This window comes from Enhydra lutris, unplaced genomic scaffold (assembly GCF_002288905.1).
Source record: "Enhydra lutris kenyoni isolate GAN:26980312 unplaced genomic scaffold, ASM228890v2 scaffoldscaffold39, whole genome shotgun sequence".
Taxonomy (NCBI): Eukaryota; Metazoa; Chordata; class Mammalia; order Carnivora; family Mustelidae; genus Enhydra; species Enhydra lutris.
In genome coordinates this window covers 13,973,633-13,989,764 of record NW_019154123.1, presented here as the reverse complement: position 1 = coordinate 13,989,764, position 16,132 = coordinate 13,973,633, and the positions used below count along the sequence as shown (strand labels likewise).

The 16,132-nt window shown below is 36.9% G+C and overlaps 1 protein-coding gene across 1 annotated transcript in view; it reads right to left on the bottom strand.

The window, feature by feature from the left end:
- Nucleotides 1–16,132, bottom strand: part of LOC111155151 (collagen type VI alpha 6 chain) — a 115,068-nt gene that overhangs the window by 56,987 nt on the left and 41,949 nt on the right. Inside the window, exons 20-23 of the mRNA XM_022515229.1 lie at nucleotides 11,804–11,839; nucleotides 10,268–10,330; nucleotides 8,550–8,612; nucleotides 782–844 (exon numbers count right to left, since the gene is read on the bottom strand). Of these exons, the coding sequence (XP_022370937.1) occupies nucleotides 782–844; nucleotides 8,550–8,612; nucleotides 10,268–10,330; nucleotides 11,804–11,839 (225 nt within the window). The remainder of the gene's footprint in view (nucleotides 1–781; nucleotides 845–8,549; nucleotides 8,613–10,267; nucleotides 10,331–11,803; nucleotides 11,840–16,132) is intronic.

The window sequence follows — 16,132 nt, the reverse complement described above, 5'->3', positions numbered from 1 at the left end:
CCACACCCAGGATTTTCCAACCCTGTGCTTTCCTTCACATAGTTTCTTCTCCTCTCTGCTTGTCAAAGTCTTTCTTATCTTCTAGGGTCTGCTCCAAGTCTGTATCCTCTATGATGTTTCTTTCCCCAGCCCCAAAATACTTCACTAATACTATATTCAAATTTCCATTCTCAGACCCATATTCTGGTCTACTTCATGTCATAGATTATTGTCTTGAAAATATTCTAAATTCCATGGGGATTGATTCCATGTCATATCTATTATACAACCCAGAAATTCTTTCATTAAGCAAATATTTACTAAGCAGTTGCATGCCAGGAACTGTTCAAAGTATCCATCAGTGAGCAAACAGTCAAAGATATCTACTCTCCTGAAGCTGAGTTTCTAATCCAACAGAATACCAGTAGAGTGACTTTGTCTTAAAAGGTATGCACAAATGTTTGCATGCATGGAGGAAACAAAGAAGAAAAGAAGACAGGAGGGGAGGGAAGAAGAGAGGGGCAAAGGAAGGCCTGCCCCTAGAACAGTCTTTCTTCCCTGAGGTCTCCCCAGCTACGACTGGGTGTAGCCCCTCATGAAATTATGCTGAGGTGGAATTCTTGATCTCACTGTGGTCCACACCCACATCCTTAGATGTTGCTGGCTCTCTAAGAATCAACCCAGGGTGTCGGGGCAATAAGAGTTTCTCCTTTGTGTTTAAAGTGCTCTAGCTAATACAAATAGACACACTTACTTTGAGGAGAAAACCTTAACTTTGGTGGGCTTAAAGAATGTGACCTACTTTATTTCCTTGACTTCCCAAATGGCCTGGATTCCCTGCTTCTCCTCCTGGTCCTGGAGGTCCCTGAAACAAAACAAGGATTGCAAATATAGCAGAACATAAAGCAAATTTCCCCTAAATCCTTTGTGTCTCTTCTAAGAGGAAAATGAACCACAGATGGGGAAAGAGTTATGGCTTTATTGATTTCTGCTCTGGAAAAAAGTATCACAGCTGTCAAATAAAAACTAGTAAATAAAAGAAAATTAATAAAGTAATTCATGACAGATGTGACTTAAATGATCATGCTTTCTTGTGAGTCTTCTTTTCCAAAGAGATTCTACAGTCTCACTGTTTTGCTTTTACAGCAGATGTTGCTAAAATGTCTAACGTTTAAAGAAGGCATTCCAAGTGACATTTGCCTTTAACTGTATTCTGTCTGGTTCCTTGTTTTGGTAGAAAGCAGTTTTTTAAGGTAAACTTTTATTTATTTGCAAACAATATAATTTGTGCAATAGAAAGCTCAAGAAACTTCACCAAAATAATTAGCATTAATAACAAGATATGTTCAGGCATACCAGATAAATATTCTTATATAGTTTTCTCTTTCCTACTGATAAGTTAGAAAAGTAAATGTACATAAATTCCCATTTACCATTAGAAAGAATAAAAACTATAAAATATGTAGAATTTAACAAGAAAGATAAAAGACCTATATAAAGAAAGCTTTAAGATCTTATAAGATCTTATTGAAAAGCATAACAAAAGTTAAACAGAGGGATAAATACACACACATATGGAATATCTATTTGATCTAATAGAAGTCTCTTTAATGTTCTAGAAAGCATGTTTATTGGGATAGCGTTAGAGCTGAACACTTAAAAATCCCAATTCAGAGACAGCCCAACTGCCTTCTTGTGTTATTAACACTTGGGATCAGATTTTTCCTTTGGAATATCCAAACATATGGCAACAGAAATCTTGAGGTTAAAATGTTTACATAGGTACTTGTAAATAATCTCAACACCAGTGAATTGAAATCATTTAAAAAAAAATTTTTTTTTTGAGGGGGTGCCTGGGTGGCTTAGTCGTTAAGCGCCTGCCTTTGGCTCATTTAATTATCCCAGGGTGTGGGATCAGCCCCACATCGGTCTCTCTGCTCATCAAGAAACCTGTTTCTCCCTCTCCCACTCCCCCTGCTTGTGTTCCCTCTCTGTCAAATAAATAAAATCTTTAAAAAAAGTCCCCCCCCCTTTTTTGGCCACAATTGCTGAATTTAAAAATAAATAAACCAAATCTGTGTAGCAAGCATGATACTTAGCAAATCTTATTCAGAAAAAAATTATGATATTAACCTTTTTGTCTTTAAAAAATTAAAAATGTAGTAAGTTGAACAAAAAATTTCCTAATAGGAAAGACTGTTGAATAGTATATTGGTCACGTAGGGAAGATAATAATGATCTTTCCACAATTTTCTCTCCTTTCTTTATCTCAAAAGAAGATCTTGATTTCTTCACCTTCCATAGCTCTCAACTCTTTCCCTTGGAAATCTCACTTCCACCAGTGCCTGGGGCTAGCTCCCATGACCTTCATATTCGATCTAATTAGACTGTTTTCTGTTCTTACCTTATTTGAATTTGATCATGTATTCTTTGAAACTTTTCCCTTAATTTCTGTAACACCAGGGACTTCCTGGTGCCTCTCTGGTCTCTTCTCCATTTGCCTCTTAAATCTCCATGTACCCTGAGGCTCCATTCTTGGACCTTATTTTCTCACTTAATCCCCTCCTCCTGAGTGACACCCCCATAGAGTCACATAACCACTACTTTACAAAATAACTCCTAAATACCTGGATCTCCTGCTCAAACCACTCAACTAAAAGCCAGACTTGTATATTAAAATGTCTCTTGGATATCTCGTAGGAATTGATTGCCAAAGATAATTATACTTACTCTAAGTCATTCTTGGTTTTATATTCTCTTTTTAAGGAATGGTGCTACCCTTCTCCTCCCTGAATCCCAAGCTGGAAACTTAGGAATCATCCTAGAGCCCTTCTTTAGCTTATCTCTCAAAACCTATCAGTTACAAGTCCTACAGATTCTATTGCCTTTCTATACCCATCTCCCTTCCGCTATCACCTACCTTCTCTCTTCCATTCCTATTGCTATCACCTACCTTCAGGGCTTTCTTCTTTCTGTCTAAATTCCTGGATTCTATGACTGTAGCCTGGCCTCTCTCTAATCCATTCTTTTCTCCTTTTCCCTTTTGCTTTAGAATGTCAGGCTGATGCTACCACTTTTTCTGAAATTCTGAATTCCGAGTAGCCTTCAGAATAAAGTTGATGGTATTTATTAATATATAAAATCCCTTAAAATGTTGGTATTGCAGGTCTCCATAGTCATCTGAGACTACTTCAATCACTATATGCTTATGCATGAACCATCTGCAGTCACCAAATACTTCTTGTTGTCTTAGGTTTTCACACTTGTGCAAGTTCTTTCCTTAGCTGGTTCATTTTTCTGTCCAGACACAATCTCCCTCTTGTGAAAATCTTACCATTAGCATCACTGTTTCAAGAATACCTGAACCCCCTGACTCTGTTTGGTCCTGAAAAACTGACTCTCCACTTTGTATATAATTGTTCATTTATTTCTCTTTCTTACCTACTAGATATTAGCCTGTATGTTCTTGAAGGAAGGGGTATACGCAATTGGCTTCCTATCTCTGGAACTTAGTACAATACCTAGAACCCATCAATGTACCCATCCATCCATCTAGCAATCCATGCACCTATCCAGGAATAGCCCCCAAGAGGGATGAAATGATATGTTAGTTTGATTTTCCATATGACATTTTTTATGTAATTCACAGAAGGATAAAGTAGATTTCAACTGTCCTTGACAATAAGGGGCAAACTGGAAGTCTTCCTTCCAACATAACCAGCTCTATGAGATGAAGGAAATTTCAGGGAGATTCCCTCATGTGTAGTCCCTTTAAGTACACACAAGAACAATGAGAGATTATCCTGTTTGAAAGCCCTCCAAAATGGAAGAGTTCTTAGATGGATGGATGCATACATGCAGACAGAACATGGTCATCTGAACATCAGAAAACATGATTCTATTTCCTGCGCAGGACCACACCAAGTACCAGACTGGGGTTTGTGACTCCTTGAATGGGTCTCAAGCTCCATGAATGGTTACCCAGATGTATTAACTACTCAAATACTGCTGACTGTATAGGGACCATGTTTTTAAAGGAAAGATAAAAAACTCCCTGCCACTCCAAGATATCAAGGAGTCAAAAAAGTTGCTTTGATTTGAGGGCAAGAGCATCTATGGAATATAAAGAGAAGATTAGGGCATTCAAAGGAAAAGGACACCAGCTAGAGGTGAAATCTTTATTGGCTTTGTTGTAATGGCAGCCTTTTATTGAGCATTTATTTTGTGAAAAGCACTATGCTCCGAAGTATATATTGACATTATACATGCTTTCTCAATCACAATGAGATACATATGATTGACACTATTGTTTACAAATAAAAATCAGATTGTCAAAGCATTTAATTCCAAATCACCAAATAGAAGGCTAAGAAGGGAGCTAAACCTGATTCTGACTCTACACTTACCTCTTGGCAACTCTTTCTGCTGTTTTGAGACCTGTATCTGGGACAGGATTCCTAAACTCTACTAATCATGCACCACCTGAGACTGGAGTTTTAAAAATATGAATCTCCAAGCTTGATGCAGGAGGCTGGGGCCAGATCTACTCTCCACTCTCAGGACTTGGGCTGGTGGTCCTTTGCTCATGTTTTGACTCTGTCACAGAGCCTTCTGCAATCACAACTGGTTAATACAAGTGTTAAGTGATGATAGGATATGTTTAGAGTGTAAATGTTTTTAAAACCTGTCTTTAGATAGCATCTTATCAGAAAGGATTGAAGTAGGAGTTTGGGATTAATGACTGGGGCAGTGCCAAGGACACCCTGACTTCGGATGGAATATGGCCGCACAGGCAGAAGAGATTTAGGATCTTCTCATGTTCAAAAGGAAACCTGTCACTTATTTTCATGGGGTAAAACTGCCTACACTGATAATCAGTAAGTTGTGAGGCTGGGCTGGAGCTACCCAAGGAGATTAAATGCTCAGTGTCTTTAAGAGTCCGATGTGAGCTAATTCTTAGAAAATAAAAGACAAGAGCCAGCAAGAGGTGGGCTAATGCAAGAACAAACCCCAAGATATCCGAGATGTTGATCTTGACAGCGCTAATCTTAAGACACAGACTCTAACCTCAACTTCTAATCTTTCATGCATCCTATACTCCATCCATGTTGAACCATTTACGGTTCCCCAACTCACTTTGATATCTCTTTTTAGATTAGCCGGCTCCTTTTCCCAGATGCCTGCCTCTCCTTTGGCCACCTGGAAAACACTTCCCTATCCTGCAAAAGCTAAATCACTCTTCTCCTGCTCCAAAAAGTTCTTGCTCCCACCACTCTACCCTGGGTGTAATTCCATTTTAGCATTTAGTACGTCACGTCTCAACTATTTGTTTGTGTTGGTGACCTTTATGAGATTGGGAGCATGTCCTTTATTTTTTTTCTTTAAAATCTTTTTTTTTTTACTTTATTATTATTATTTTTTAATTTTTTATTTCTTTTCAGTCTATCTTTAAAATCTTTTATTTATTTATTTGGAGGGAGAGAGAGTAAGCGAGTGAGAATGCAAAATCAGGGGAATGGTGAAGCAGACTCCCCATGGAGCAGTGAGCCCAATCCCAGGATGCTCGGATCATGACCTGAGCTGAAGGCAGACGCTTAACCCACTGAGCCACCGAGGTGCCTTGGGAGCAAGTGCTTTTATCCTACTGTAGGATCCTACTATATATTATATAATATAGGGCTTACATACAGGATGTACTCAGTAAATATTTGAGTAAAAGGAATGTTGATGGATCATCCATCCTAGATTACAAAGAATGATGAAATCCAACCATTGCAGTTCAGATTATACATTGTTATATTGTTATTATTATCATGGCCTTCCTTGGATTGGAGACTCTCATGCTTTGGGCATAAAATGTCCCTGATAAATTAGGTAATACTGATGCAATATAGTAGTAATAAACACTTAACACAGTGCTTACTATATTGCAGGCACTGTTCTAAGAACCAACATATATTAAACCATTTAATTTTCACCTGATGAGGTAGCTCCTATTACCACCATCCTTATTTTATAGCAGAGAAAATTGAGGCACAGAGAGGTTAAATAAATTACCCAAGGCCACACACCTGAGAAGGTACAAAACTGGCAAACCCAAGCAGCTTGGTTTCAGGCACTATGCCCTTGACCACTATGTTATGCTTTATAAAGATGACAACAGAAATTCTACTTTGTGTTCCAAGTTTGCATGGAATAATTCCAACATTTCTTGATATTGCATGTGACATTAGTGATTATTTCACTAAAACAACTAAGAATAATTCCAGTACTAACTAGAATTACTAAGTATGTCTGATTTTCCATTCCTTTTCTAGGCATTGATTACATTAGTGTAGTACCCTAAGGTAAACCAAACAGGGGAACAAAGGAAGGTATAAAAGAATACACTGTTCTTTTCAAAGTTATACCTTCTTTTTCATTGTGCCATGGACTATATTTCTTTCATGTCATAGCCATATACTTGGTTGAATTAACACATTTTGATTTATTCAGAATGCCCCAACACTGCATAAATTAATAAACCTTCAGAACACTGTCAACAGAAATCACATGCTTTTTTCTAAATGTATATACTAAGAAAAATTTAAAGTCTTCAGTTAAAACACTCCTGTGAGGGATGTCTGGGTGGCTCAGTTGGTTAAGCATCTGACTCTTGATACCAGCTCAGGTCTTCATCTCAGGGTTGTAAATTCAAGACCCATGTGGGGCTCCATGCTGGGCATGAGCTTACTTAAAAAACAAAACAAAAAACACTCCTGTTATTCCACTTAAGAGGCTAGTTCTTAAGCCTATGTCAGTGGATTTATAGAGCCAATAGAGAATAACACTCTCTTGTATACCTGGTTGTGTTTGTCTCCTGTGGTTTTCCTTTGGAAACAACAATTTTGAGATCCTATTCATTATGTCCTGAATATAGAAAATTCTACACATCTTTGAAATAGCACTTTCACTGTGTTGACAAGGGTATTTCAAGAAAAGCAAGCAAAGAAAGAAAACCATGGTTTCTAACCAGATAAATGGAAGAGGTAGAGAGAAGTGGTACCTTTTGACTATAGTTGGCAATGCCAAGAGGTTGAATGATTTATAACTATAACCAATCTTGCCAGAGCAAGATTAAAGGGGTCTCACTCAGACAAGTACACTACAGGGCAAATGGAATAACTTATTTGAGCAACAGTCACTTGGATACAATTTTGGTTTCTAGAAGAAGAGAATTACCAAATTCTTTGGATTTCAACCCATCTACATCTTAGTATTTTATATAAACAGATGAGATAATCACCTGATATATGTTTCCCTTGGCATTTGTTGGTTTTTTTTTTTTTTTTAAATCCTAACTCATGGTGCCAGCAAGTTTTTAGTGATTCAGGATGTGAATACAAAACTGTTACTTTTCAATGTAGTTCTACAATGAAATTTTTAAAGTTTTCATGCTGTTTGAAGGAGTACGTTCATCAAACTGGGAACAAATATCCTGATGAGCAGTAATTAATAGGGATTAAAATACTGCATCAAGAGATATAGGTTTATGCAAAATAGTTTCTTAAATATTTTGATGATGAACACGGACACTTATGTGTTGGACCACTGCCTGATGGACACAAAGGAATATATTCCCTTTATCCCATTAGGCAAGAACACGCCCCAGTTGTGTCTCATTCATTCATTTACTTATTATATAATAAGTAAATATTATGATATAGTAATAATAATTATATTTATTATATTAAATACATGTTGAGCTCTACTGTGTGGCAGCCTTGTCGTTCTAGGCTCTGGGATATAGTACAAGTAAGACAAAGTTCTGGCCTTCGGGGAGTTTAAAGTGTAGAAGGGGAGACAAAAAGCTAAACAAATATAATAACAGTTAGGCAAAGGCCAGATCATGTAGGGATCTGCTACTCAATGTGTGGTCTGAACCAACAGCATCTCACTGGAAGTGTAGAACCTCAGGACCCACCCCAGACCTACTGATCAGAATCCACACTTCAGCAAGTTGTCCAGGTGATTCTCAGACACTTTAAATTTGGTGAAATGATGTGGGAAAGTCAGTCCCAGCACTGGGTCTGTCTACTAGAATCACCTGGGGAGAATTTAAAATTACTGATACCCTGACCTTACCTTCAGAGATTCTGATTTAAATGGTCTGGTGAGGGTTCCAGGTGGTGGAGTGTTTTATAATCTTCCCAGGAGATTATCATGCATAGCTAGGTTGAGGAGCACTGAAGAGGGTTGTATTCTTGGTGCAATGGGAAGCCCTTGAGGAGATCAGGGGAGTGGCATGACCTGATTTCTACAGAGGAGGAATTTTTAACCCACAGTAATGGCTGAGATGTTGAGGCAAAGAGGGCTATAAGCCATCTTCCACCTCTGTGTCTGACAGAAAGCCCACCCTGCAAGTTATAGACCACAATATGATGTGGCCTTCAACCACAATGAACACTGAACTCAAAATTTTGCTGGTTCACAGGCAGTAAATAACTCTTTCTGCAGAAAAGAAACTGCAAGGACATCTGTATGAAAGCCAGGATCAAAGCCAGATGCAGTCATTTTCTCTCATTACCTACCTGAGGACCTTTACTTCCCAGACCTCCTTTCTCGCCTTTCACACCAGTCTCTCCTCTGGGACCCTACATACATACAGAGCATACAGAGAATTAAAGCATTATTTTCTTTCTAGAAGAGAACACTTGAATGTTAACTTGAATATTAAAGATGGACATGATAAGTCAGTCACACGGACAGAAACTGAAAAGAGAACTCTATTCATGCCCTTGGCTCTGTCTTGACCTGTGAGATCTCCTTGTGTATATACAAAGGTCCAATTTGTAAATTAGGCCACTGGGGGCATTTATAGTCGACTGAACAAATAGTGCACAGTTGAATTTTTCAGGATTGCTTTCTAATCATCCTAAGCATCTTTAGACTCCAAATGCATATATTTCTTACGTGATAAAGAAAATAATCCCTAATTACATAATCTGAAACCAAAATATTAAAAAGAATTTTCTGTTCAATAATCACACTGAACACTGGTCATAAGATATAGCATGTGGTAAGATGAAATCTGGGTATTTCTACTTCTAGAATATTATATTGCCTATTAATTGTGGCCTCTGTACATTAGGCAGAGAAACCTTCATGCTGTGTTTGGTTTTTCCATTTCCTTTTAAATTATGTCATGAAAGAAGAGTCTGTAAAGTGGAAGAAGGGATGTTGTTGTATTATTTGTTTAGCATGAAATAAAGCCAGCCAATCTATTGAAATGTTTCCTCACAACCCCAGTGGCAAATGTCTCACTTGAAGATAAGAAACGTGAACTTTCCTCAGCTGGCAAGTAAAACAAACAAACAAAAAAAAACCCCAATCAAGTTCAAAAGAGACAGAGGTCCAAGGGGGCAGACTGTTTACTGCTCTGAAATCTTGGTAAAAATGTGAACACAATTTCTCATCTGATGTCTAAGGATATTTCACCCAACTTCCACGTACCAAGCTGCCAACACAAAATAGTTATTTTTTTACTATGTGGATTAAAACTTTGAAAAATTATAGAAACTTTGCTTGTCCTGCAGTTACCAAACAGCAAAATTTTTTCTCAAGATTTCATAACAAAGTTTGGAGAGAAAAAAATAGGTTCTAATTTTCTATAGTCTGACCTCCTTTGCTTCACCTCGGCATTTTCTAGGACTTCCTTTCCCTTCTCAGTATTATTCCAGGCTACATTTTGCTCTTTCTGGCACATGCTTCTTTCCCCTCATGTGATTGCTTGTAAGAGCCAACCATGGTTTATTCCTTGCGAAGGAAAAAGTGCTGGAGGCAGCTCTCTGGGGAAGTGAGCAAGAAGGCAGGCAGAGTGCCACACTATAGATCACTCCACTGAAGACTTCAGCTGTATTTGGAACAATTCTTTCCTAGAGTAGAGCCAGTTTTTTCTACCACACAGTCATCCAGATAATGTGTGTTCTGGGTTCTTACTGTGCTACATTGACCAAAATTCCCAGATTGGGGGCTCAACATTTTCTTTGGTTCAAGGTCTCCCCTAGATATTCTAGCTAGCTTGAACTCATTGCACAAGGGCCCTACCCAGCATGTTCATTCTCTTTTCATCTTTTGACAAGACAAAACTTAAAGGAGACCAAATTCTGGTCTTGTTGCTTCCTTACTTTATTTCCCTGAAAACACTTTAAACATCTATATTTCTGAAAAGAGGTCTGAAGGATTCCAAGGATTCAAGACTCCAGATTCTTCTTTATGTTCTCAAACGCTGATTGGTTCTGAGATGTACCTGAGGGCCTTTAAGTCCCCATGAGCCTTCAAGTCCATCTGGGCCTGGGATGCCTATTTTCCCCTGTGGTGAGAGAGAATCAACCTGTTAACACCGTTTCCTGAGAATTTTGTTTCCTTTATGTACAAGATTCTATACTGTTAACCACGATGTCAGTGCAGGATTTTTGGCAAAAAAATGAAAGATAAAGAAATAAAAATTTTCTATAATCTCTTCAAGCAGAGACAGCCACAGTTACTATGTTGGTATATTTTCTTTCAAGTTTTTATACTTATGCACACTCACACATTCCTTTTTTTCTGTAATGTTTGTAATGTATTTCACTTGGGCATTTGGCCTGAAGAAACTCAGTTTACATTTTCTTCACAAATATCCAGACATCTTACAACACTATATTCAAATAGATTAAATATCTATGGGTCAAAATTTGAGCAGTATCTTCACATTGCCCTTGAACTCTTACAGAGATAAGAATTCCAAAGAAGAGGAAGGATTAAAAAGCATAATTTAGTCAACTATTGGGATAGCCTAAGTTTATGCTCCATTTATTATACAGATGTGATTGAATGTCCCTTGCTAATTGCCTTTTCCTAGATCTCAGAGGAATTTCTCAACACGTTCTCTCCCCAATCTTATTTCATGCTGTTATTCTGGATTTTTTTTTCCTTTTTGTTGAGGTTTAACCTTGAAGTGTGTTTGAGTAATGTCTGTAGATGGTTAACTCTCTTGGTATTGGTCTGAAAATGTCTACATGTTCATTTACAGTTCAGCTAGGTATAAAATTCAAAATTAACAGCTATTTTTCTTCTGTACTTGCATATATCATTTTGTTTTCTGCCATGTTTTATTGCCAAATATAAGTCTGCTGCAATCTAATCTGTTATTCCTTTCAAGAGTAAAAATGCTTTTTTTCTCTGGTCATGTTTAAGATGTTTTATCTTTAGCATTCCAGAGTTTCACCATGCTGTGATTGAGAGCAGATTTATTGTTTATCCTCATTGTATTTTCAACCTGAGGGTCTGTGTTTCCTCAATTGCATAAATTCTCAGTCACAATATCTTTTTCATAAATATTACAGATACATGAGTCATGTATATCACCAACATGTACAAAGACGATAAGATACAATATTTGGTACAGTAAACTTTTGAATAAAACACTCAGAATGTCCAATATGTATCAGGGTTTTGCTGTATGTACTCCCAGTTTATAAAGGGTTTATGTAAATTGTAAGATTTCAGAGTTAATTGAACAAAAATCTAAAAGATCACTCAACTGAGTTACTAGTTTGCACGTGAAATCATGTGAAATCCAAAGTTAAATTTAATAGTTATTGGGCCAACTAGTGTTTCTTGTCATTAATTTTTTTTATATTCTTTGGTTGGATTGCCCAAGTCTTCACATTACAATTTGAGTTCTTGAAATTGTAGCCTAAAATATTTAGTCTTGAAAGAGGTTTCTCAGAGCCTTTATTCTTATTCCTTGATGGGACACAGGATACTTATCATTTGGAGTTAAGAAAAAAAATCATTATACCTGTGGGCCTGTATGTCCCCTTCGGCCATGAGCTGCCTAAAATAGGAAAGGTAGGTACCATTAACTCTGAAAAAAATGCTTTTTATATTTAAATTAGTAATGAACACCTTAAGGTACTCATTATTTTTTTTAAGTACCCACATATTGCTTAAAACATTTAATTATCCACTGCCAAAGGACAGTAAAAGGTTGCCAATTCTGAATTTCTTATCCTAGGGCAATAGGTTATTAAAATCACAGAGACAACTGAAACCTGTACATACTTAAGAGAGCAGTTTGTGGTCAATAATTTGTCCTCCCCTAAACTATTACTAGTGCTGATCACAAGCTCCAAAATTGGCTGATTTGAATTTAATTTCTTTGCATTTTTCCAAAATACTATCAAATAATCAAAAAATCAGGAGTGGAGTGGCCACAAGGCAAGAAGCCAGAGGAAAAACTAGGAGAACTGACTCATTTGAACTTTATTATAGATTAATTTCAGAATCTAAAGATAACCAGACTAATTTAACCCTCTCCCCCCTAAAAAGCCAAAAAATAAGCTTATCTGTCAAAAATCAGAGAATCAGTCCAAATATTCAGAAGTTCTCAATTCAGTAGGTTAATGAAATAGTCAATCAAAATAATAGCACTACATAATCAAGTGGAATTTCCCTAATACTCTCTCATATGTAAGGTCAGGGCCTGGATATATTTCAGATAAACAATCTGAAATCACACAAAGATGTTTTATTGTCTAACTTAGGATGTCTCAGTAAAGTCATAGCAAGACTGACACCAGGATTTGCAAAACTCAGTATATATCAGATGACATTTTCTTGATGGAAATTTGAGATTGTTAGATCAAAATTCTACATGAGGCCAGTACTGCAGACTCTAAATTCTTCTAATCATATTTCAGTTAAAATCGATTGTTACTTAGGAAACAGACTGTGTATATCTGGAGAAATGGAGACCTATCTCTTTAACATTTTGAGATGAGTTTAAATCCTCTCTGTCAGAGGGAGGAAGAGAAGCTCTCTCCAAGGGTTTATGTGTTCTGGTTCAATTCTTCAGACACATTCAGAAAAATATCTGCCAATAATCTGTTACCTACAAAGCATATTGTATGAGAACCATGGGAGCATAAAGATTTCACACACACACACACACACACACACACACACACACACACACACACAGTTCTTCACCTCAGGAGACCCTCATATTTCGGGTTTGGGGGTAAAGAGATAAATATTACAATATTTACAAGGCATAGTATGGCAAATGCCATAAGAAAGGGGAAGATGGAATATCGGTTTCAAAGAAAGCAATTATATCCAGTTTGTCAAATTAGGAAAATATTCCTAGAGAGAGATTGTTTTTAAAAGTTTTTTTTAAGGAATCTCTACACCCAAGGTGAGGCTCAAATTCACAACCCCGAGACCAAAAGTCTCATGCTCTACTGACTAAACCAAGCCAGACACCCTGGAAGATACTTTTGATATGGGTTTCACAGAATGTTAGGAGTTTGATGGGTAGATGAAAATGAAAGAAGTCTTTCTACTAAAGGGTATAGCCTAAGTAATGAAGTAGAGGCAGGAAAACAGGAAGTGTATTTCATAGTGTATATTTGACTATTTCTGGGTCAAAGGTGTGAGGAAAGAGGGGAGTAGTAGGATTACTAAACTGAAGGGTTCATACTCCCTTTATCAAAACCACTGGGGGGGGCACCTGGGTGGCTCAGTGGGTTAAAACCTCTGCCTTTTTATTATGTTAGGCACTATACAGTATATAATTAGTTTTTGATGTAGTGTTCCAGGACTCATTGTTTGCATATAACCACCAGTGCTTCACACAATCTGTGCCCTCCTTAATTTCAGAGTTTTTCAATTAGTGGTATAAATTTTTCTTCTTTCTGAAAGGATAATGACTTTACTATTATTATAAATATGATACAGGCTGATCTTTAATTATTCAAAAGCAGGAAAAAAAAAACAAACATTTAAGTCATCCCAAATCCTATGTAGATAAATCTATTGTTAACATTTGGCAATCATGATTCCCGCCATCTTTTTATGCATGTTTACAGAGTTCTAAATATTTAATAAAGAAAGGATCATGGTACTTATGCTATTATAAAATTAAAATGTATTGAATTTTACTTGAATTTAATAGAAGAACAAAATAAATGGGGACTGTATTGCCTGAATTTTCTAAGGCTGTATCATATTAATTACTCATATGTACAAAGGACTACCCATGTGGGTATGAAAATCTTGGACCCCTGAATTTCCCTCAGAACTCTACCTATTCTACTGCTCTCCCTTTTGGCCCTGATCATTGTGAAGAAGGCTGAAGACAGACTGGGTTTTCTTTCTTTTGGAAATTCTTGGAGTTTCTTCCTTTACATAACAAGTTTGGTAATTTCACTAGGATGTACCTCAGTGTTAATGTTTTTGTATCAGTTTTTTTCTGAGTCAGAAGACGCCTTTTATACTGCACATCTGAGAATTTTATAAGGAATTCTCTTTATTATACTTCTGGATATTTTTTACAATATCCAGAAATGCAAATTGTACAGTTGTTGACTCTCCATTGTCTATCTCTATCATTGCTTTTGTAGTTTCTTGATTACTATATGCCCAACTACATTTTCAGTCTTATTCTTATTTTTTTGTTGCTCATAACCTATATTGCACACTGATCACCCCCAAACACTACCAGCTTGCTTTCTTCACTTTCTATCATCTTGTCAATTCCTTAGACTCTTTTTAGAACAATTGCAAAGCCCTAATTTTTTTGAGACTTTAGAGAACTATTTGCCAGAGTCGTTCTGTCTTTTCCTTGAATAATTCCCCTCCCAATGAGGGTTTATTTGCCCTTTGCTCATGTTGTTTTCCTCTTCTTTCTATGCATAAGTCTTAATAACTATTTAATAATGAAGATTAATAATATTTCTGATTATTAATCACTTTTGAAGAGGGCCACCTATTTACTGAGTAACTGTAAGTGGCGTAGCAGGACCTAGGTCAGTGGCTTTGATATAGATATGTTGTCTTAAACCTTTCTCACCATGAAGTATTTCTTACTCATGCTACCTCTCCCTTCAAATCTGGTCATTTAAGAGATTCATGGAACTCACATAAAGCCCCTTAAATCATAGCTTAACAACAGTCACTGTTTCTTCAATCTTTGCTGCCTCCATGGACCAGACTGCTGGTTGTAGATATTAAAAATGAAATATTCTTTAGTTTCCCATGATTTCTGTCTCTTCTGTTACACTTTCTATGGGTATATTCTCTGATCTTCTCAAAACCCGAAAACTCCTTTTAGAGAAATCTGATCCCTGATGAGGTCTGAAGTATAGATATAAGCTTTCCAAAGCCTCCCTTCATTAGGCTCTAGATTTAAAAAGAACTGGCTGATATTTGTTATCACATGTGGTCACTCTGTTAATCTCTAATTTCTTGTGTTGTTTTTGGTAAATTGCACAAAAAGGAATAGGAAAAGAAAACACATGGACTTTGCCATCTTTAGCTGGAAGTCCCAATTTTACTCCTGAATGACGCTGCTGAATCTATAATACAAATGGGGACATATTTCTTGGGAGTTGTGCAGTTTAAACAATACATGGTGATACTGTGTTAGCCTCTAGAGAGACTATAGCTTCTATAAAACAATAAAAGCACACATTCCATGCCAGGAAATCTTGGATGATATTCTTTAAGTTCAAAATATTTTCCCAGGGTATGTAAGCTGGCTACACCCTTTTAGAAAGTGAAATGAATAGCAAATGTATTGCTTTATCTTTAGGTGCATTAACACAGCAGCAGTAATAAAGTGTTTTCCCAACAACTAAATTCTGCATGTTTTAAATGTAACTTCTGTTTCCATTTCCATTTTCTCTGCCTAGCAAAGAAGAGGTGTTCCAAGTTACAAAAATTTATTTTTTATTTTTTTAAATTTTTTCAGCATAACAATATTCATTATTTTTGCACCACACCCAGTGCTCCATGCAATCCGTGCCCTCTACAATACCCACCACCTGGTTCCCCCAACCTCCCACCCCCTGCCCCTTCAAAACCCTCAGATTGTTTTTCAGAGTCCATAGTCTCTCATGGTTCACCTCCCCTTCCAATTTCCCTCAACTCCCTTCTCCTCTCCATCTCCCCTTGTCCTCCATGCTATTTATTATGCTCCACAAATAAGTGAAACCATATGATAATTGACTCTCTCTGCTTGACTATTTCACTCAGCATAATCTCTTCCAGTCCTGTCCATGTTGCTACAAAAGTTGGGTATTCATCCTTTCTGATGGAGGCATAATACTCCATAGTGTATATGGAC